The sequence below is a fragment of the Phoenix dactylifera genome, chromosome 5 (assembly GCF_051530095.1).
Source record: "Phoenix dactylifera cultivar Ajwa chromosome 5, Ajwa_hap1_PhDact_Kaust_v1.1, whole genome shotgun sequence".
In the NCBI taxonomy this organism is placed as follows: domain Eukaryota; kingdom Viridiplantae; phylum Streptophyta; class Magnoliopsida; order Arecales; family Arecaceae; genus Phoenix; species Phoenix dactylifera.
In genome coordinates this window covers 22916737-22940575 of record NC_143194.1, presented here as the reverse complement: position 1 = coordinate 22940575, position 23839 = coordinate 22916737, and the positions used below count along the sequence as shown (strand labels likewise).

Genomic DNA, 23839 nt, shown 5'->3' with positions numbered 1-23839 from the left:
GCTCTAGATATCGCAATCTTAATGACATTTTTAGATAATCTAGAAGTACAAACGGAAATTTTATCTAGGAAATATGCACTTCTTGGTTTTTGTGACTTTTCTTTCAACCATGGCCTTCTTAAATCTTACCCAATCCAATAAGCAAAAATTGTTCACCTGGTGGTATGTCTTATTCCAGCTCAACTCATTGACCCAACCTGATCGGTTCCCGTCTCCATCCATCTTTATGGCTGATTCAACCACCTTCCAATTGCTCAATTTGTTGATCACGCAGTACATACGAAAACCATTGCCGGACGAACTTTTCCCATACCGCAAGTTACCCCTAAACATTAAGCCGAATATCCAAGCCATCTTCTCGATACTAAGAAATATTTTAAATATGTAAGGGTATGTTGGTAAATCGACTCCACCTTGGAACAAAATAATCCCAGCCGTAAACGGGAACCATCAGGCATCAGCGCTCTTTCTCTTTTAAGAAAATAGGGAAGAGCTTTCCTGGTTTTACCATTCGGAGGGCGAAATCAAAACCCTCTCTTTCTCTTCCCTCCGCTGCCCCCACCGCCACCGCCTCGCTCGACCGCACCTTCGACACGCGAATCCACGGCGGTCCGGCGATGTTCAAACTGGGAAGGGGCGGCGGCGGGGGGCGGGGTGGCGGGAAGCGGTCGCTGCCGCTGCCCCCTCCCCCGCCGACCATCCATCGGCCGGCCTCCGCGGCGGGCGCGCGCCTCCCGATCGGCGCCTCCTCGGCCTCCGCCCTTAAGCGCCCTGGCGGGACGCCCACCGACGCGCCTGCCCGGGAGGAGACCTTCAGTCTCGAATCCGGGGGGGCCCTCGACTTCGCCGCGATCATAAGGCTTACCCCTGACCTTGTCGAGGAGATCAGACGGGTCGAGGCCCAGGGAGGGACCGCGAGGATTAAGTTTGATTCCAACTTGAATAACCCTACGGAAAACGTAAGCCAATTCGATCCGTATCCCTTTAATTTTGGTTGCTTCTGGCGTTCTTTGGATTGATTGCTTCTTGTGATTCGAAAGATGTTAGAGTCTCGGTTCTGTGAGTTGGGAGTTTTCTTCTTTAGCATTGCAATTTGCATAAAGTCGTAAGATGATAGCTCTGTTATTGAGGAGAGTGACTACAAGAAAAAATGGAGAAGTTTGGGGGTTCAGTTGAATGATCATGTGTTATATGCGTGAATTATGCTTTGTAATTCGGGGCATCCATTGGAAGGATTCTTTAGGTGCTCTTGGTTCGGTGTCATATAGGATTCTTGTTCTCTATGCATGTTAAAGTTGCTTCCTTGTGAATTATAGATGAGAATTGACTAGTTCTGCATTCAATGTAATAGTTGATATTAAAATCTATAGATCTTTGTAGAAATTGTGATCACAAATTATTTTTTCTCTTAACTTGTCTGGTCACCTTTTTGCATAAAGTGGCAATAATGCTGACTTTACATTAATCTCCTAACCTTTGTTGGAAAGGCTTTAGAATATCTAGGAAGCTTATTGGTACATTTACATAATTTTTATGTAGGAAGTTGATATACATGGTTTGATGCAAGCCACTCAAAATCATCGTGCTAAACATCCACTTCTGAGCTTGTTCATCTGATATGATATGTCTTATAGGTATTCAGTTTTTATCATATCTATATAGTTATATCTCACCATCGTTGTTGTTTCCCCCCTTTTTGGGTACAAATATCAGACTATTGTTTAATACCTGATGCAGCATTTGGTTGTAGAATAAATTTTGAAGGGATAAAGGAAACTTATTTGGTTATTTGGAGGGAAAAGACTTATTCCATGGAACAGAGTTTTTGTGCTTTTGGTTGGAGGAATTAGTATAAGGGATAATTGCATGCATTAATGTACATTGGATTTTGTCACAAGGATTAAACTGCACTTCTACTCTATTGGATGTTTAGAGAGTGGATAAAGGAAAAATGTAATTGGAAGCAATAACTTTCCCACCTCATGTGGTATACATATATTCCACCAAAATGGTGGAATGGGATTATACTCTCTCCCGTACTTATTCTTTGTTAGAATGTCACCCTATTTTGTGAGGCTAAAAACAATGTTTGGCAGCATAAACAAGGAATAAAGGCCTGTCTCTATTTTGCCTATTATACAAACCCTGAATGTTCTATGGTGCTATCATACGTGTAAATTTTGTTAGGCATGTTACTTTGCCCTCCTCCTTCTCCTCCTCCTCCGCTTTCTTTTTCTTCTGTTTACTTATGAACAACTAGTTACAAGGTCTCTCTATGCACCAGGTTATAGACGTTGGCGGTAAGGAATTCAAATTTACATGGTCACGGGAACTTGGTGACCTATGCGATATTTACGAAGAACATCGGAATGGAGAGGATGGACATGGATTGCTTGTTGAAAGTGGCTCTGCATGGCGCAAGCTGAACGTACAACGAATTCTAGATGAGTCTACAAAGAACCATGTGAAAATGCGTTCCGAAGAGGCTGAGCGGTTATCTAAATCTCGAAAGTATGCTATGCAATCCTCTTTTTTTTTAATTTCTTTATTTGATTTAACTTGCTATTTGATGGATCTTATTATGATAAATATATGAGTATTACTACTGCTACTGCTACTACTACAACTAGTAATGTCTTGTTTGATCATATTTTAGTCGATTCCACACTTTATCATGCAAGGAAAATAATGACATTTATTTATTATGAAAGAGAAGATGCATGCAAAATAATGACATTTACTTGCTATGAAAGCAAATATGCATGTCAGACATTGCAAGGTGAATTACAAATATCCTTCCATTGTATAAAGGTTGCGGATACTTTCATTCTCCACCATTGCCCACACTACCTGATGGAGAAGAAAAATAAGTAACTAAGTAGGATTGGTGTACAAAGGTCCTGAATTAGGCTTATATTGGATTGGAAGTCCCAACATCATTAGGATTTGAGTTTGTGTAATTTTAGGTGATTTTTATGTCATCCCATGAGAATATGAAATTTGCAAAATAGAAAAGGTCTTGGATGTCTATATGAAGATCAATTACTTCATTATAAAGACTAACTCTAGGGTGCCCTTGTCAATTTTGTACATGCTAAGTGTCTTCTTATACATAGTGAATTCTCCAAGCACAATGTGAAAATGACACATATGACACAAGTCCAGAAATTTCTCCTTCATCTTTGTTAAGCATTCTTCCAGATCATCTCTGTGCTATTTTATGCCCATAAAAATCATTTATATCTGATTTTGAACCTGGATTTGCTGCAAAACTTTATTTATTCACATACTAAAAGCTCTCTCTCTTTATAAAAAAGAGCATCATGAGGGGAGGTTGTCATCTGCATTCTGTCATATATTTTGGCTAAAAATGTTGAAAATAATTATCAAGGATATGTCCTCAAATTGCCTTTGGCATATTTGTTAACTATACCACGGTTCTCTTGTTTGATATATGTCCAGTTTGAAATTTTGAGTTGGTATTGCTAGCTTCCTAGAGTCATTTATTGTAATGGTATTGGTCATTACTCTGCAGAAAATTCTTAAAATTCTTATCTTGCTTCATGGTGCTAAGACAGAAAGAACTTATTGACTAGAAAAGACAGCTATCTAGAATAATGAATGCTTTGAAACTATGCCAGCTAAACCTTTTTTCTCTTTGATATGTGCTATTACATTAGCTTTTCAGTGATAAAAGATAAGTCTTTAATTGTTAAAATATGTGCTTGCTTTGTATACACACTTTAGGTATTGTTACTGCTTTTGCATATGCATTGGAATTTCCAAAAACATCTCTGGACTATGAAGCACATTAAACAACATGTTAATGTGTGCAAATCTGAATAATATTTAAATAGCATTAGTCCAAGAAGTAAATCATGGAAAAACAGATTTTAAAAGTCTGGTTTCTCATACATTAACTCTACTATTATGGTGTATTGGTAAAATACGTAATATTGTCGGGTGCTACTAAATGATGGCATGTGCACACAACTGAAGATGTGGCACAATTAACTACCAGAGATGATCACAACCTGCATTAAACTCTAAACTATGAATTCCTGTAATGCATGCCATTTTTGAAATGACAGCTTCAACAGACAGTTACATGTGAAATTTATTCTGTATCGGTGGCTATATAGATGATTTTCTGAAATATTTATTTCTGTAATCTTTTAACATTAATGCCTTCTTTGAAAGCTTTCCTCCAACCTGTTGAAAAATGGGAATTCTTAGACACAACCTTGCCACTTCTTTTAGGTCTGGAATTTTAAGAAATGCATCATTTTTAAGGATGCCATCTCTAACAGAATCCTTGATATGGGAGCAATGAAGATGAAACATCAGATGATTAAAAAAACATTATCTTGTTGGTTTCTGCATGCTTTGTATACTATTGAGTCATTTTGATTGACCTTTCGCTGCAACAGGGCCATTGTGTTAGACCCTGCAAATCCTTCTGTGAAAAATCAAGCCAAATCAATGGCTGCAGCTCAAGTTGAGGGTGAGTGCCCATATTTCTTTTTAGCTTTTATCACAGAAAAATCATGATTGCAGTTTTATTGCCTATAGTGCTGAATATTCAAAAGACACGCTGATCAGACCAAAGCTGAGTTCATGCTATTTTTAAATATCTTTTATCAGCTGGCTTATTTTGTAAAATATTGTTTTGCTGATTATCTAAATTAAGCGACTTAGAATTGCAATTATGATTCCTGTTAATTTTGAATGCTAGAGCTCTAGATGTTTTTCTAAGAGGAGAAATGAAAATGATCTGACATGCATCTCTTGACATGTATTTGTGTTTTAGATAAAAAAAACTGCTAGTGGCGATAACACTAATATATGCCAAGCTAACATGCTGCAACCATAATAATTTTATGTATATTATATATTCAAATCTATCACTGAATGGAGCAGCAAGCCCTTTTTTCATGCGAACATTCTCTTGGAAGACTCCTAAGGAGCTACAAACATGATATTAGTTAATTGGATTTAAGCAGGCACAGTTTCATATTCCTCACACACATTTCCTCTCATGTCTTTCTTTTTAATTTTGTACTTAGTAGTTCAACTTGTCGGCCCAGGGTCCTACAAGCTCCCTAGAATCTCCTTTCAGTTCCTACACATGCCTGTGCGTCCACCTGTCTTCCAACATGTGTCTTTAGAAAGCTTGTATGCAATGGATGATTAGAATTTTTTTTAGATCTTCCTTCCTATATTGATTTAGAGTTTTAGGTTTCCTTTATTCATTTGGCATACTCAGCTCTGTGAGTCTTGTAATACATCAAGTACATCAAGTATTAATTCATTTTCTCTAGGTAATATGCGGAGGATCTGGAAGAAGGAGCCCTTTTTTAAGAAGCGGAAAGTTGAACCAAACCAAGGTGATGTAACTTATACTTTGCCTGGGAAATTTTAAATAACTTCAATAATGTTAGTAAATGTCAAAAGTGATGTTTATAGACTTGGCAAAGATTATTTACTCCTCTATTTCTGTTTCATTTGGTTTTAAGTGTGATATATGTCTTGTCCTAGCATCTGCCTGTACATGATCACAATCTGATTTGTATTTTCTCCTTGTTTGATACAGTTTCCAATATTGGTCCACCTAAATCTGTCTTCAGACCAGGAACATCATCAAAAAATACTGCTAAAAGCATGCTTTCTGAATCACCTCTACCTTCCCCTCCGGAGCAGCCTGGTCCAGGCACTTCAGCATCACCTTTTGGAACTGGTACTTCACTACGAGGTGATTCAAATCATGAAGATACTACTGTTCTTCCACACTTAAAGAAGGAGGGCGCTAGCAATGAGAAAGAAATGCCTAGCAGGATGGCTCATGGAGCCAAGCAAGGGTCACATGGACATATAGGGGGGAATGGTGATCAACCAACAGATTTGCGAAGCATGTTAATTACTCTACTTTCAGATTACCCGAAAGGGATGAGCTTGAAGGTAAGGATGTGCTATTTATGCCATTGCTGTTTATTTACTCTTATAAAATGATGCTTCCTTCCTTTGGCATATTTTTACATCTGCTGCATTATAGTGTTGCTAAAAAATGAATGTAATTGATTTTCTAGGATTACACTGCTCAATTAGCACTGAATTCTGGATTGGCCAAAATCATTTATAAATGTTACGTTGGTATGTTACATAACGGTTGAATTCTTTAGAGAATTTCAGTTTTTATGTTAACTCGATAATTTTTGGGACAAAAATTCTGGTCTTTGTGTACGATTGAGTCAATTCAACTGGTGGAAAAAAGTTGCTGAATTTCCCAAGCTGTGCAAGTTCAGTTATTTTTCAGACCTATTGAACACCTGTTCTCATAATTTGTCTGGTATTTTCTTGGACAATAAGAACTTAAAATATGAAATTTGCCACCAGTAGACCTGGATTATTGGTATAGTAAGCATATAATTTTTTCCGTTCTGTTGCTCACCTCATTATTACCTTTTCTTGCAAACCTTATGATACCTAATTACAGACATGTTATAGTCCTATGAGTTTTGTTGTATTTCATGTTTCTTCTTCTTGGAATTCCTGCTTTTTCTTTTTTTTCCCCTCCCTTCAGGTTTAGCGCTCTCTTTATCCTGTAACCAAGTTAACCCTATTTCTGTCTCCTATTTGTGCACCACGGCTATGCATATTTTTATTAATATGTATAATACAGCATTAGCTAATGAGGATGAGATATTACAGTGAAAATTTAACATGATTAGAGAAAGAAGGTCCATGTACAAAAAAAACAAGTGGCATCAGGTAGGCTTATAAGTAGTAAATGAAAGGAAAGGTTTTTTTTTGGCCCGTGAGAAGCTCCTGTTCGTGTCTTTCGTATTATTTATTTGCACAGCATGGTTAAGTTCAAGTCTCAAAGATCGGGGAGCTATAAATGGGGTTATATCTGTCAACGGTGCTAAAGGATTGTACAAATTAATGATGATAGTTTATGTATCAGCATGAGGGATGTCCTTTTTTGTATTTTACAATAATGATTTGTTTATAAAGACTTCAGTTTAGCAGTATCTTTAGCTCATGTTTTGCATGGGCATATGTCTTAGGCAATTTTCACATGTATTACAATCAACGGAGGAGAAGGATAATCATGTTCATTCTTGTATCTTGCTTATTGTTCAAGAGAGAATAAAATAAAGGTTAGAAATGGACATTAGCCTATCAATTTTGATGACTTGTCTGCCAACTTTTGAGATTTTGCATTTATTACTGTTTATACATCGCATATGGGAGAGACTTGAATATAACTGGTGATGTTCACTTGTGATGATGAGGGGTTTGCAAGGAGATGAAGCAAATGCAAAGAACAAAATGTACTAGTATCAAAATATTAACTTCTAGAAGGTTATTAAAACCCTTTTTATCATTACAATACCCATGTTTCTGTATCCTCTGATAACATTTGTATTTTGTCTGTGTATGAGAGAGATAGAGAGAGAGCAGTGCATCTATTATAGTAGGGGTGGGTTTATGTCAATCTATGTATGAGGATATTTGTATGAACTAAAATAATATGGGATATATATGACGGGACTTCTAGGCTGAGCTTTATTTAGCTCAGGGGGCTATGTACATGGCTTGAAATCATTTTGATATTTGAATTTGCTTGGCCTTTCCGATAGCTCAGATTACTTTTATTTCAAATACATGTGAAGGGCCTTGAGTTAGCCAAGGCCTATTTTTGTCCCATATTCCCTCCCAAACCCACCCCTTCGACCCCCACATTACTCATTGGTAGAACTTGCCATGTCTTTTCTTTATTGAGGATACAACTAGTTCACTTCTTCACCTTACGGTTCTTACCTCGTTTTCTTTCTTCTTACCAAACAATTTCCTTCTATTCACCCCTCTGCTGCCCCCACTAGAGCATAAATCTATCTTCTCTTGCCTGCCATCTTCCCTTGGCATCCTATTGGACCATAGAACTTGGAATAGGAGGGGATATGCATTGATTGGAACATGCAATGGGATGGATATGAAAGAAGGGAGATAGGTGGAGGAAGGAGGAGGCTAGTGAGAGGGAATTAGAGGTGGATGAGGGGAAGGCAAAGTGGGGGGGGGGGGGGGTGGTGGTTTAGGTGTGAAGGATGAGGGGAGGAGGAAGGTGTTTGGAGGAAAGAAGTGTTAGAGTGGAGTCGTTTGTTGGTTGGATGGTAGGTGATCAGAGGATGGTGATTAGTGAGATATCAGATGAGACTATATGCGTGTATGTTTCCGAACTCATGATCTATTACTTGCTAAATTACAAATTATTACTAGTTATGTTAGAGATGTCTTATGAAGGAATCTTATGTGTGATTAGTTTGTTAATGTGATGGTTTAGTTTTGTTATAATTGCTTAGATATATGATGCATGCAAGAGAACCACAGAAGCATGCTCAAGCACAATGAGGGATTGGAACGGGAGCAGAGTCATGCATTAGGATTTAGGAGCTATCCTTTAGATGAAAGCTATGGAATTGAGCTCCTATCTGGATGTCAATGGGAACTTGATTGCCTTTGCTCATCTTGCCACATTTGGTCCTTATTAAATGTTGAAACCATCTTATCACTTGCCTTTTGTTAGAGTAATAATTTCCTTTGATATAGTTGGTTACTTTTTGCTTCAGCTACCTTGTTGTCCATATCATATTTTTATTATGCCATCTTGAAGATTCAGGTATTCTAGATACATCAAGCTCCTGAGATGTTTTTTTTAATGCGCAAAACTAGTTGGACTGATGTCATTTTTAGGTTTTATATATATGTTGTGTTATTTCTAGGCTCTGGAGAAAGCAGTTGGAGAGACAATTCCAAACGCTGCGAAGAAGATTGAGGGTATCATAAAAAATGTAAGTGATAGATTTCATTTTTGAATAGATATACAAATGCAAGTGCACAACACAAAAAATCAAACTTGTAGATTGACCTGTTGAATGACCTGCTCCTGTTGAGCACCAGATAGCAACTTTCCAGGCACCAGGAAGGTATTTTTTGAAACCTGGAGTGGAAGTGGAAAGCTCTAAAAGACGAACATCTGAAAGTGGAAGGTACAGTTGTTCAGTTTCTGCTATTATTTTTTGGATCTACGAGGACATGATTCCTTACCTTCTTTATTTTGTCACTAGACTTCTATTTATTGCTTATGATTTAGATTCTGTTAAACTGTTAGAAGTTTCTCATTTTACTCTGATATCGTTCCAATTTTAAAGAAAGAATCTGAAAAAACTATTCTGGAATATGCTTATTATATTTCTTGTTCAATTTTTAATGTTTGTCTAATATGTCCACAGATTGAACATGTTGCCAGTGAGACCATCTGGATGTTTTATGGTATTTTCATCAGTGAACGTATGGCTTAGAAATTGCCTGTCCAAAACCATGATGACAACCATAAGTGACAAGTCAAATCTAATAATTTTTGTCTTAGGTCCTTAAATCTGTCCTGGCATTGATTTTTAAGTTTTACCAAGGTCACATCTGTCGATGTGAAAGTTTTTCGAATTCTCTTTCGTAACTACAGCTAAAGATTTTTTAAGGTCATTTATGTTAAGTCTTGTTTTCTGCTTTCCTGGTCCTGCTGCTCAAATCCTAGCTCTTCTTCATAAACAGGGCATGTTTCGAGCTTTGCTGTAAATTTTCTGTGGCCTCCATTTACAATTACTTATCCAAATTGAAAAATTATAACATGGAACTTTACTTTCTGAATTTGATTTCCACTTTTGGGCGGGTTGACGGGAATTGGGAGGTGGGAATGGGTATCAGATTCTCATCCAATCCATTCCATGTTTGGTGACTCATTTGGATATAGAAATATTAATTATCATCACTATTGGATTTCCATAAGAAGGGATAAAACTCTTCTGGAGGGGCTTGGGTATTGTTTTCCCTTGTCCCAGGTGTGTGCCTTAGTAACAATAAAAATAGATTTTTTATATATTATATTGTTAATATCAATTGGGAGGTGGGAATGGGTATCAGATTCTCATCCAATCCATTCCATGTTTGGTGACTCATTTGGATATAGAAATATTAATTACCATCACTATTGGATTTCCATAAGAAGGGATAAAACTCTTCTGGAGGGGCTTGGGTATTGTTTTCCCTTGTCCCAGGTGTGTGCCTTAGTAACAATAAAAATAGATTTTTTATATATTATATTGTTAATATCAATTATTTTGAAATATATTAAGTAATTTATTATCTTTTACTCATGCAAAGACAATAGAGTAGGTAAGTTGTCCGCTACCTTAAGCCAACAAGTGAAAATAGCTAGGCTTAGTTGGTCAATCTCATGCTAAAGGTTATGCCTATCTATGGCAGGACCTCTTTTCTTGGCCAGCTTTTGTGCCTAGAAAGATAATACTATATATCAATATTATTTATTTCATAATTTTAAATTATATATTAGTATTACATATATTGTATTCATATTATATATTACATTCATATTATAATATTATTATATAATTTATATTATCATATTGTTAATATTAATATTTTATATCATATATAGTAAGGATTATATTATGTTTATATATTATTAGTGATACTGTTATTATACTCTTATATATTATTCTATATTGTTATAATACTAATATACTTAATGTATTATAAAATATCTGTTAATTATCAGTACATTAGTATTAATATTAAATTATCTACTATACTATTTCTTTTTGAATTTTTTGATCATTATAATAATTTCATTTTTGGTATGAATAATATAATTAATATAAGATTAATATATTGTTATTTGATTAGTACTAATATTACTATATTCATAATACTAATATTATTAAATATTTCATATAATACATTGTTTTGCTAATATATTATATTTTGTCATTTATTATTAAGAACAATATTCTTAAGTTCAATTATTTTGTTACAATAATAATGTTACTATACTTATTTTTGATATATTTTAATGCTATATTAATATATATGTATAATATTATTTTATTTGCATTTTTATATTCCATGATAATAATATTAATATTATTATTTACGAATTTTATGATATAATATTATATTGGCATTAACTACATATTATAGAAGGTTAAAAAGTGTTGTTATAACCAGGGGCGGCCCAATACATTTGGAGGCCTAAGGCGAGCTTACTAAGAGAGGCCCTTTTAATAATAATAATAATAATAATAATAATAATAATAATAATAATAATAATAAATTTTTAATAAGTGTAAAATACTTTAAAAATTTATTTAAAAATAAACCGTCTAGCTTTTTGAGATGCAAAATTGCTAATCAAACTTTCAATAATTTTGAGGTGCATATCCTACCTAAGTTGTTCATAAAAACGGTTAGGATTTTTTTTTTCTTTAGGTAGGTTGGATATGTATATGACGATGATGTTGTAAAGTAAAGAAGAGATACTGAGAGCCTGCACATTATATTTGAGTCTTGTGTTGTTAATGAATAGCTTAATCCCAAGAAAGAATCTTGCATGAATAAACCATGATCCCACAGGCCACATGCGACAACACCGTGTGATTCACATGACTACTGGTTTCCAGACCCCCATGTGAACTGATCTATATGGTATACCTACATTACCATTTACCACATTATGATGCAAGGTAAACTGTTAATTATGTAGAGCCCAACCTCATGATCTTGATTGTGCTTGGGTTGACGTCTACTTTCCTGAACCTCAAAATGTTATGCAACCAAAATGCAGCTTTGAAGTTCTCCAAGCAAACCAAGAAATTAAACCATCATGCTCAGACATCAACCAGCTTTGATTTTAACTTTGTTTTTCTTTCCTTTTCTATCATTCTTCATCTCATATTCTTATATAAATAAAAAATGCAATGAATCCAACGGACTTTCCCATCCTTTGCCTAAAAAAAAGAAAGAAATAACATATGGTTTATTGGTTTAGGCATTTCATCAAACATCTTTAAGTCAGAGAGAGACTTACAAGTTACAACTCAAGTGCAGCGGGTTGACGACCTGACGTGAAGAAGATGCGGTTACATCGTCGCAGTCTCACAGACGTGAGTCAGGGACTCAGGGGACGGCCAGACGGGAGCCGAGAGGGAGGTGAGGAGCCGAGGAGGTCGCGGGATGCCGGGGAGGCAGAGGAGCCGACCTCGCCGGCTCGCTGGCGCGGAGAAGACTTGCAAACTTGCAGGCAGCCGGGAGGGAGGCGAGGAGGTCGCGTCCTCGCGGGATGTCGGGGAGGCAGGGCGGGGAGGCGGAGGACTGAGGAGACGACCTCGCCGGCGAAGAGGATTTTAAACTTTAAAGGCTTGGGCCGATGTTGCAGACTTGCAGCATGTAGAGCAGTAGAAGAGGAGCTCAGCTGCAGAAAAGGATTGAGGAGTGGAGGAGGATGATGAGGATTTTAAAGAAAAGGATGATGGGCGATGGCTGATGGGATTGGGACGGGAGTCACCGGTCACGGGATGGCGTCGTGGCGAGACACCCTCAGTAGCTCAGGCGTCTTGTTGAGGTAGCCGTTGGCTCCTGCGGCCCTGCCTCAAGCGTCTTGTAGAGGCTCTACGTATACTGTAGGCTGTAGCTAGGAGTGGGATTGTGGGTGTGGGAGCTAGGAGGCTAGGACTAGGAGTCGCGGTCTGCCGGTCTGGCAGGGGCCTTCCTTCGAGTCGGGGCCTTGGGCGACTGCCTAGGTCGCCTAAGGCTTGGGCCGCCCCTGGTTATAACATTAATATTGATATTGTTGTATTAAGTAATACTATATTATATTATCATAATTGCATGTGTTCATATGATTTTACATCATATGATATTATAAATCTTGTATATACATAATATCATTTAGATAATCATCATCATAACATTATCTAATGTTACTATAATATGAATATTATTAACATTAATATTATATTATAATACAGTATTATGATATTAATATTGATATTGATATATTAATAATTATACATAATATCATATGTGCCTAGGTTTGCTTCATTTTCTAGAGATTTATCTAGACTTAATCCAAACACAGGAATTGGAATCAATCATTCATGATGATTCCTAGGAATGTATTTTGCAGAAATGGGAAAACTATTTCTGATACCCTATGTGGCCTTGGAGTCATCTTATCTTGTGGATATTGCTAACCTAAAATTAATGTCTCTCTTTTGATATGCATCTCTGTTAGTTATTTCGGATGAAGTTTGACCTTTGCTAGTCAGCTGGAATTATTAAGTGATTTCTATTGTGCTGATGCTAGTCAAGGGCTAAAAGGTTGCCCTTGTTATATCATATCATGTTATGCTGACATATAGGTATATAACACATATCATGTTATGCTGACATATATGTATATAACATGGGAAACACATAACACTGAAGGAAAATTTGAAATTGGTAATGCAACAAGTGCCTGGCGAATCCATGTCAATATGTGATAGATACCCACTAAACTATGTACTACATGTATACATGTTATAAGAAAAAAAGACCTAACAAATGAAGGTTATCTAGTATGCAGGGGCGGCCCAATACATTTGGAGGCCTAAGGCAAATTCAGTGAATGAGGCTTTTTTTTTAATAATAATTTTTTTTAATAAATACAAAGTCCTTAAAAAAATGATATGGAAATATATAGCTGTCAAGTACACTATTTCAACAAAGATGCATGAATCTAATAAAGATAGACAAGAAGCTTCTTCAGTTTAAGATAATTCTTGAATGGAAGCACGGAAAAGTAATTACTCTAAAAGAAGGGCCATGAAACTGATTAAATAACTGAGATAATGCTTGGCAATACTGTTTACCATGTCAAGCAAGAGCATAATAGGAAAAGGTTGCAATTTATGGTCAAGGTAAAGGAAAGAATTTGTCCAAAAAGGGACCTGTCTATAAGAGAAAGTAGGGGCATTATGGGAAATTCACTCCATCTGATTAATAAAAGTCCCATCCCATCATCTCCCCTTCAAGGGAGTACCCAAGCAGCAACTGCAACATCACAGCACAGCAGCCATTCAACCCCCTCCCACCTTTTCTCTCTCTACCACCCAAGAGGGGAGAAGAAACAGAGAGGAGAAAATTAGAAGAATCTCCACCCTCCAAGAAGTCCATCTCCAATCCCCCTATCTTTCTTCCTGATGTCCCAGCTGGATCAGGAGTAATGCGAGGGAAGGAAAACCAGGACCAAAACCAAAAAAGAGAAGGGATGAAAGATAAGAGTGGCTTCGGACGCATGTATCAAGCCAACCAAATCCCTCCTCTCTCTTTCTCTCCACCCAAAACAAAACTACTGTCTCCAACTTTCCAAATTGCCCCTCTGCAGGCTAGGAAACTCTCCACCTCCCTTCCATCAAGGGGGAAGACTCGTAGCCAGCTCCTGTTCCCGTTTTATATGGGGCCTTTGCTTCCTCTTGGTCACGGTCAGACATAGAAAATAGGGCAAGGAACCTCCCTCCCCCCCTCCTCTCTCTCTCTCTCTCTCTCTCTCTCAATCTCTCTCGCCTCTCCTCTCTTTATTTCATCGCATGTCGGTGCCTTTTTGCCTTCTCCCTTCCTTCTGTCGTTATCTTCTCTTTGCCTCCCGGAGGCCTTCCTTTGGGCCGAGGCCTTAGGCGACCGCCTCGGTCGCCTAAGGCTCGGGCCGGCCTTGCTAGTATGTTATTGGAGCAAGAACCAGATGTAAATGCAAGAGCTCAAAAGGGGCTCATAAAGTAATAGAGAGGAAAAGTAAGAATTCTTTCACCTAATTAAAGTACTTGAATTTTGCAGGATCAACAGTGTGTACAAGGTAAGGAATCAGTATGGACAGTCTGTATCATAGGGTATTCCTGCAATAGAATAATATAGTCTGATACTGGGCAATATACAGTATAATGCAATGTGGACCCATGGTTGAATGCTTGGTGAAGATGACTTTAATGAATGAATTTATTGGACAAGCATGTTGGCTTTTCTCTTAGAAGAATGTTTTGCCATATCTGAGTTTTTGTTCATGTTTTTCAAAGTAAGTGACCTAGTTTTGTTTGTTTAAGCTGAAGTTGACCTTGTGCATCATTTAAAAACAAGAAAAACTCTATTTCGATTTCTTTCACTTTAACCTTTAAAATCAGCAGTTATCATGAAAATTACTTTCCATAATTTTTTTTAAAATTTTCTGCATAAGTAAGTATATCGCACAGAAATCATAATTCCTGAGAAACAGCAAGTAACTAGTTGGGCATTGCCTCATGAAAGATTTTTTAGTTTATGATATGCATGATTGTTTCCCTAGGGTTCTAAAAAAAGTTCTATTCTGAAATAAGTGTATATTATATTTGTCTAAAATGTAATTATCACCTTCGGCTCTTGGTATGTTGTATGCTTTGTTTTATTTTTAATCTGATGAATATTTTTCAATTCACACATTGTATTTTAAGTGAATATTTATTTTTGATGATTCTGTGAAGCTATAATTTCTTTAATAATCTATAATTCAACGAACATGCACTTGTTGAGACTTCTTTCTAGAAAGTGTTAGAGTTTGTACTGTACATAAAGCAAAAGCGAGAGTAATTATCTACCTATACATGTGTAACAATGCTTCATAGTTAAAATTCATTATGTGTTCCCGCCTCTTTGGTCTTTCATGTAAGGGTGGCAATCGTGGGGGGGGTGGGGTGGGGTTAGAACATCCTAAACCTGAATCTATCCATGTCAAGATTTGAAACCTGAACCTGTTATGTTTAATAAGCAGGTAACTTTACTCGACTTGCTTGACTTGTTTAATAAATGAGTCAGAATATTTTAATTCATGAAGATTTTGAGATTATCTTATCTAAACAAGGTCGATTCTATATTGAAAAATGCATTTGATCACCACCTCCCCCCTAAAAAGAAAACAAACATAATAGTTCACCTAAATTAATCGAGCTGATCTTAGGATCTAATCTCCAAAACCCTAAAAGGAAAGACAAAAATGGGGGGAGCAGTTTTTGAAACAAAAAAAGCGCTCAACAATATATAAACACATATTACAGATTAACCGGGACAAACAAAATTATATCTTGACCAACTTAACCAAGTAATAGAGGAAGGAAAGTAACAAAAAGATAAGATTTTCATTACCACGAGAAGAAGAGCTGATCATCTCTGCCGCTCTTATCACTATCGGAGCCCACATCTCCCCACCCCCATAGTTACCATCATCACCGCTAGTATTGGAACCAGTGACCCACCGTCTGTAATCACTCGAAATGAACAAAAGGCTTCTCTAACCCAAAATCGAAGAGATTGGGGTCAGATCGGGGAGGCGAGAGATAGATTTGGGGGGGGAGAGGGGGGGTTTCCAAGAGGAGGGGAGCTTTGCGAAGGATTGCCGTGATTTTCGCAGTGTTGCCATTGAGAACAAGGGCATCTTCTTCAGATCCTTAAAGTTCCTCTGATTCTCTATCATCTGTGATAAGATAAGACAAAAAGAAGAAGAAGAGGATGTCAGAAGATAAGAATAAGAAGAGACCAGAGAAGAAAACGAGATCAGGAGAAGGGAAAATGAGTAGGGGATGGAGAGAGAAAGAAGGGGTGCTTGCTGCTCGGTCAATGAGGAGAGAAAGAAGGTGAATGGCACTCTTAGAATTGTTTAAAGGTGAAGCGAACTCCTAAGGGCTAAGACAACATAAGTGGTATTTAGGTGGAAGGTGTAAATGGCAGAAGTGGTATTTAAGGCGGCATAAGGGTTTGGGAGAGAAAAACAGGATGCAGTTTAAACAGGTTACCTGACTCGACCTGATTGTTAAATGGGTTAAACAGGTTAAACGGGTCAATGGTTTGGAATCCAAACTCGACCCGATTATTAAACAATTTAAATGTGTTGACCTGTTTATGACCTGAACCTGTTTAGCCCGAACCCAAACCTATCTATCACTCTATTGTGGGTCAGATATGGGTTGGGTTGCTGTGTCGGGCCACTTTTTGCCACCCCTACTATCATGTGTTGCACTTGCCAAGTACCAGCCTTGCTGAATTACTTGTGCACATTGGGTGATTTATTTTTTTAAACAGTTAGTCTATAACTTGCATACTTGAGGCCTATGGATTGTTTCTTTTGGAAATATCTATGAACCATTTTGTTAGTTTAATTAAAATTTCTGTAGGTTTGCAGCTTGATGTTTGGTTTTCTAAATACACATCTTGCTGTCATTTTATTAGCATTTTGTGAATTGGCACTCCATATTTTCCCTTGTCTTGTCAAAGCAATCTTTTAGAAGGGTCAGCTTGCAACATTGATGGTTACCCCTATTTGAGATCAATGGTCGGAATTGATTATTTTCCCAGGTGGCATGTTTTCATAAAATGCAGAAGGAAGCAATGATAAAGAGGGGCTCTGGTTGATAACTACATTACTAGTAATTATGTGAAGTGTGTTTTGTTGCAGATATCTAATTGGTTTACCAGCCATTTTTCTCATGCCATAAATAATGTTTCTAATTCATGTAGAGCTATACTTCATTCTGGTACTTTATAGTCTGACTTATTTTTTTTATTGATTACCTGTCAATGGTCTTCATGCTGGAGACCCCAAAATAGATTGATCTGTTTTCATGTTTTTGGTGCAGTGTCAGTTTATGTTTGAATGTGATTGGTACCTTTTTTTTGATAATATGAAATTAAAAATACTCCAAAGCAAGTTGCATTTTTGCTAAGATCCATGTGTTTGATCCAAAGCAAGTTGTTTGAATGTGATATTGACTTTCATTTGCAGCTCTCCTGAGAGTGCCCATGATCACCCATCAGTAGCAGAATCAGTCCATGTAGAGAAGGCTAGTAATAAAAAGTTTGAGAAGCAAACGGAGTCAAGCTTAAAATTAGAAACAGAACCAAATCACTTTGAAAAGATTGACCCGGTACAAAACTCCCCAGGTCTTTTAACTAGTGAGAGGAAGGTCAATAATGATAGTGATGGACGAACAGGCAGCTCTAGTGAAAGTGGAAGCGATAGCGAGAGTGAAAGTGATAGCAGTGACAGTGGAAGCGACAGTGGAAGCCAAAGTAGAAGTAAAAGCAGAAGCCCTGGAGGCAGTGGCAGTGCAAGCAGCAGTGACAGTGAGAGTGATGGTTCCTCCAGCAGCAAGGAGGGATCTGATGTGCATGTGGATATCATGACAAGTGATGATGAAAAGGAGGAAGCAGTGCAAGAAACGGTGGCAGCTGAGTCAAAGTTATCTTCCTTGGCTAGATCATGGAGAGCTTATGATGGTGAGCATGAACAAAATAATGTTGCTCTAAGAAATCAGGAGGGCCAAAATGCATCATCATCTCCAAATGATTTTGAAAGGGGTGATGAGATGGATCGTGCAGTAGAAGCTACTAAATATTTTCCTATTAATAGAAGTGATAATGCTTTTGAAAACTCTGAAACTGAAGCTGCAAGGAGTACTGAGTTGAACCTGTATCAAAGAAACTCCAAGTTTTCAGAAGAGGGATTATCTTTTTCTCCTCATCAACAAAGACAATCGGAGGGCAGGCAGATAGCATATGGAAAAGTTTCAGTTAGTGATGCAAATGAGCAAGTTTCAAAGCAGGCTCTAAATGAGAAACAAAACTTACGGAAAGATGGGTCTGGCCATGAGCTATCAGATGTTACTGAAAGAATTTCCAAACCCAAATCTAAAAGGGTTTCCAGTAGAGATTTGTTCCAAGAGAAGCCAAAAAGTGCTAAAAGGCCAAAGGCTGCAATCCCAGCTCAAGTCACGTCTTGTGGGAAAAATGGAGATGCTACTTTCTCAGAGAGCTCACACCATTTATCTCCTGATAGAAGTAAGCAGGAGAGACATAAGGAGGCTAATAATGTTGAATGGGACCGGTATATAGATAATGGTTCACAAGAGTATGGCTCAGTCATGCGTGGAAGACCTGTTGCATCTGGAAACTTACTCAGGATGCAGCCAAGCCCTGATTTGCGGAATGCTTCTGGTATCGATGCAGAGCAATCAGGGCAAAAAATTGGAAATCTTGATGGAAGGAGGAAAGCCTTGGACAGTATGGAGAAATCTAGCAGATATATGGAGAACTTTGGAAGAGGTAATAGACATGCAGAAGGGGTGTCCGTTCGTCATGATGACTCAGATACCTTTGCTACGAAAAACATTTACATACAAGATAAAACCTCTATGTCAAAGGATAAACTGCATAAAGATATGAGAGATGAAAACAATGAAGTGACTGAAAAAAATTTGGCCAAGAATGCCCGGGAAATCACTGTAGGAGACAAACTTTCTACCCCTGACTCCTATAACAGGAGGCAAAAGTCAGACATGGATAAATCTCCAGTCAGTGCGAGGACAAATCTGCTCAGAAGAGAACTTTCAGATCTGGAGTTGGGTGAATTTCGTGAGCCTCCTGCTGGAGAGGAGTCTGGGGGGGTTAAGAGACAGTTCGAGAGAAAGGGCTCCTTCAAATCATTAGAGAATAAGGTTGCTGCTACTGATAACTCGAATTTAGACACAAGCAATGGAAGAACTGCTTCAAATGCGCTTAATGAATCAAAGAGACAGCCATCCCCCAATTTGAGGGGTGTTAATGGGAATCAAGATGGGTTTTACAGGGGAGTGCCATCAGATGGTTTTTTTGATTCCACCCGGCCTCAGCAAAGAGCAGTGCTTTCTCAGAATCAACAATTATCAAGAGTGGATCATGCTGATTCAGAGGCCATGTCTCATTTTGATAGACCAGCTGAATTTGCAAGTAGGAATGAGACGAGAACAAACCAGGGAGTGTATCTGGAAAATCATGCAGATGCTCCCAAGAAAATCCCTGCCAGTATGCTACCACAGCATGATAATAACCATGGTGGTCAAATGGGTTCTAGAAATATTAGAGACTCTAAACCCCAGAAGTCAAATGCACTGGGAGATTCTAAAAATCAAAATAAGAATAGCTTTGTGATGGAGAATGATAGTAGCGGCAGGAAAAAGAGAGATTCTTCCTCCGATGAAGATAATTCCTTATACTCAAAGTATGACAAGGCTTGCCCAGAGCTCAAGGGTCCTGTAAGGGACTTATCACAGTAAGTTACTGCTTTCCCAGTCAGATCATTGTTATAGTCTCATTGCACTTATGCATTAGACTAGTCTTGAGCTGAAATTAAACTGATCAGCTACAAGTTCATCACATGATGTGCATGTACATGCAATTTGCAATGATTTATTTGTTTGCCATGTCATCTTCCTGGTTTTAGATTCTTCTAACGACTTAATGCACATTCTTTCAGTTATTATTTAGTTTGCTACTTGAGTTATTTTGAGGTAACATGATGGTTTGTTGACCTTAATACAGGCAAGAGTGATTGGACATATTGGATATGGATGTTACTCCTATCTAAATGTTGATAATAGAAACCCTTTTTTTTCATTAAATACTAAAAGAGAGAAGTGTTCCTTTGATTATTTTGATAAAAATGAAGAGTTAACATTAGTAAATTATACCATTACTATTCTAGCTTCAACAAATACAAGATTTTGGGGCAGTATAACTTTTTCAGGAAGGATTATCTCCACTTACTTTGATCAGAATGGTTACATATCCCAATCTATTTCCCTGAAATCCTAGCTGTAGCTAGGAGTATCATAGTTTAAAGCTAATAAATGTTCAGTTAATTCATTGCATAAAGGTTTATTAAGCTTTGCTTTCTGAAATATTACATACATAAATACATATATATGTCTTTAGTACACCTATTTCTTTATGTAGAAAATAAAGCTGATAAATTTTCGGTTAATTCATTGCATAAAGGTTTATTATGCTTTGCTTTCTGAAATACTACATACATGCATACATACATACATAAATACAATATGTGTGTGTGTGTGTGTGTCTTTAGTACACCTTTTTCTTTATGTAGAAAAGGAAAAATCTTATCAGAAGCCAGTTAGAACACCTCAACCTTGTTGAATTAAGGACATAGGGAGAAATTTAATGTGCATTATGGTAACAACTTAAATATGAGGGCAGGAAAGTTACTTTAGCACTTGCTAACTAGCTCTGCAACAGGTATGAGGAATACGTGCAGGAGTATCGTGAGAAGTATGAGATCTATTGTTACTTGAACAAGAATCTGGAAAAAATTCGGTACTTTACTGCATCCCTGATTCATATATTAATCATTCTTTTTGGTTCAAGCATGTCATGTAACTAAAATTGTTCGCTTGCAGGGATGACTTTCTTAAAGTTGGCCATGACCTTGAGCTTGCCAAAGGGAGAGATATGGAGGAATATTATAATATTGTGGAGCAGTTGAGAGATATGTACCATCATTGTGGGCCGGTACATTTTTCATAGCTCTGTCATCAAAGATTATTTGCAGAGTTACTGAGATGCCTCTGGGCATTTGATATCCTGTAAAAAAAACACTGCATGCATTTGCTTTTCTCCATTTGATAAATGCTGCTAGCTGATAATATTTTCACATGCAATTATTAACCTTTGCTTGAGCTCCAATTTGTCTTTTAAACAACGTCGGCGGAACCGGTACCAGGCACCGTACCGGTTTTTCGGATGGACGAGTTGGTATGGGCCTGCGCCGTGCTGGGCCTGTACCGACATAGTTGAACAGACGGGGGAGAGGGAGAACGAGAGAGAAAAAGAGAGAGAGCGGAGGAGGGAGGCCGGCGGAGACCAACGCCAGGCCCTTTCTCTATTTACGCGGCTGACCCTTGTTTCGAATGAAACTGGGGAACCACTGCGTAAATCGCGAAAGAGGCCTTTGCCGGGCCTCTGCTGGCCTCCCTCCCTTCTCCGCTCTCTCTCTTTTTTCCTTCTTCTTATCTGCCTCCGACGACGGATTTTGTTTCCATTGTCGGAAACGTACCGATGAGCCACCGGAATGGCCGGAACCGTCTGATTTGGGACAGTTCCGCCGACATTGCTTTTAATATAGGCCAACTATTTCTTCCTATGCCTGAAAAATATTTTTCTTAAATTTCCTCTCTCTCTCTCTGTGTGTGTGTGTGTGTGTGGGTGGGTGCGCACGCGCGCGCGCGACACGCACACACAGATATGTGATTTTGTAGTCAGGATTGATGTTGTCTTAGTGGTTGGAGCTAGAAGAAAGTGCAAGTAAGAATGGGAGCGTGATCTTTTATGTATTGTGACTAATTTTCATTATGAAATACCGAGTAACTGTTTTTTGAATATATTATTGCTGAAAAAAAATTCCATATTTTTTTGACATGAAATTAATTATCTTTCAGTCTGAAATTTTTTCTTACAATTCCATGTTCCTGACCTCAATGATGCAGAGGCAAAAGCAGATGAAGAAGGTTTTCACCTTGCTGCATGAAGAATTAAAGGTGTAGCTATTTTGTACTTCATTCACAACTAGTGCCCTGATTTTGTGTTATTTTCTGAGTCGTCATATTCACATACCATCTATGTATACAAAGACTTGAAGTCTTGAAAGATAATTTACCGGGAGTTATCCAATGGATATTATTCACTAATTGGATTTATTAATTGTAAGAAAATAAAAGCTTGCTTATGCAATTCTTTTTTGTTGACAGAACCTCAAGCAAAGAATCAAGGACTTCGCAGAGGATTATACAAAAGAATGAAGATAGATTTGTTACATGAATCCTGATATCTTGTGAGTTTTTTTTCTTCTTTTACTCAATCAATGTTGATCGCTATTTTTCTTTCAAGAATTTTAACTTCTTTTGTGCCACTGTACAGGATCCCTTGCATGCAGCACTGTTGCAACTATTTCCTTATAGCCAGTCTTGCTGTAGTATCATGGAAGTAAAATTTGGAACCCCAGAGGCTGGAGTTTATCTTAAAGAAAGGAAGATGTATCTTATAGTAGTTGATGGAGCAGCTTTGATCAGGAAAGTGAAACAAAAGAAGCTAATGTAAACCCTCCTTGGTTCATGGTGTATCTTCACTGGAAGGATGGACATATCCTGGACTCTAGCTCTAAAAAGATTACCATGTCAGTTAGGATTTGGTTCATGAATTTAACTAATGGCATGCAGTCAAGCAGCTCTTTTGCAAGGTGGAAGGCGGAGGGAACTATCTATGTATGCATGACATGACACGGGTGCCATAAGTGATTACATGTTGCCAATTTGCGGATTGGTTCCCATTATCTTTTCTGGCCCTATAACATTTTTGTAAATAGTAGAAACAGAATCTGCCCTTTTGCTGGAGAGGTCGCTGAACTAGATTTTCAGGTTACTAAAGCTGTATATTATGTTGTAGTTTTGAAGATGAAAGTGGAAATGCACAATAGAAGAAACAGATGAGGTCTCTATAGGAATCTATGCAGTTTTGTGACAGCATAAAAATTTTGGATGTTCACGAGGAGAAGTTCTTAGCAGTTTATCCAGAAGAATTGTTTGAGATTTTTGCATATACACAGTCACCAATATAAGTTATTGCAAATTGGCTTCTACAAAGTCACTATGTACATGTATATCTCTCAAACAAACCTGTTTTTGTGAAAAAATGCTCCCATTAGATTTTTGGCTAAGAATGTTAGCTTTTTTGCAGTATTAAATGTCCATATTGCTATTTTAAATTAACATCCCGTAAAAATTTTAAATTCAGTTTGCACGGAAGATTTATATTTTTGCATAAAATTTTCAAGGTTATTGATGCAAATTGGTATGATAGTCATTTCACACTTGGAACATTGTGAGCCATATGCAAAAATTAAATGTTAGGAATGTCAATGCAAAAACATGATGAGTTGAACACATATGCAAGTCCTAATTTTGCTAGGATAAATATGCAATAATCATATATGTAGTAATATATTTGTAAAAAAAAACATTATTTGTTTTTGTGAGCCAGAAATGATATTATAACTTCTTGGTATTTTTAGGCATTGTTTAAGTGCTGCACGAGAAAA

At 37.4% G+C, this 23839-nt stretch overlaps 1 protein-coding gene across 1 annotated transcript; it reads left to right on the top strand.

The window, feature by feature from the left end:
* The first annotated feature begins 497 nt into the window (after positions 1 to 497).
* On the top strand, positions 498 to 23455 carry LOC103711004 (dentin sialophosphoprotein-like protein). Its single transcript, XM_026806209.4, has 13 exons — positions 498 to 959; positions 2285 to 2511; positions 4431 to 4504; positions 5322 to 5387; positions 5594 to 5958; positions 8784 to 8852; positions 8962 to 9050; positions 17699 to 20002; positions 20986 to 21063; positions 21147 to 21258; positions 22233 to 22283; positions 22494 to 22576; positions 22663 to 23455. The coding sequence occupies exons 1-12, from the start codon at positions 618 to 620 to the stop codon at positions 22542 to 22544; spliced, it is 3828 nt and encodes a 1275-aa protein (XP_026662010.4). The 5' UTR covers positions 498 to 617; the 3' UTR covers positions 22545 to 22576; positions 22663 to 23455.
* The last annotated feature ends 384 nt before the right edge of the window (positions 23456 to 23839 follow it).

Bases quoted from the DNA above. Each gene is read 5' to 3' on its own strand.
- LOC103711004 (XM_026806209.4), top strand. From the start codon at position 618: ATGTTCAAACTGGGAAGGGGCGGCGGCGGGGGGCGGGGTGGCGGGAAG. The intron at 4,505-5,321 runs GTGAGTGCCCAT...CATTTTCTCTAG, and splicing joins GGCTGCAGCTCAAGTTGAGG to GTAATATGCGGAGGATCTGG. The intron at 8,853-8,961 runs GTAAGTGATAGA...GTTGAGCACCAG, and splicing joins TTGAGGGTATCATAAAAAAT to ATAGCAACTTTCCAGGCACC.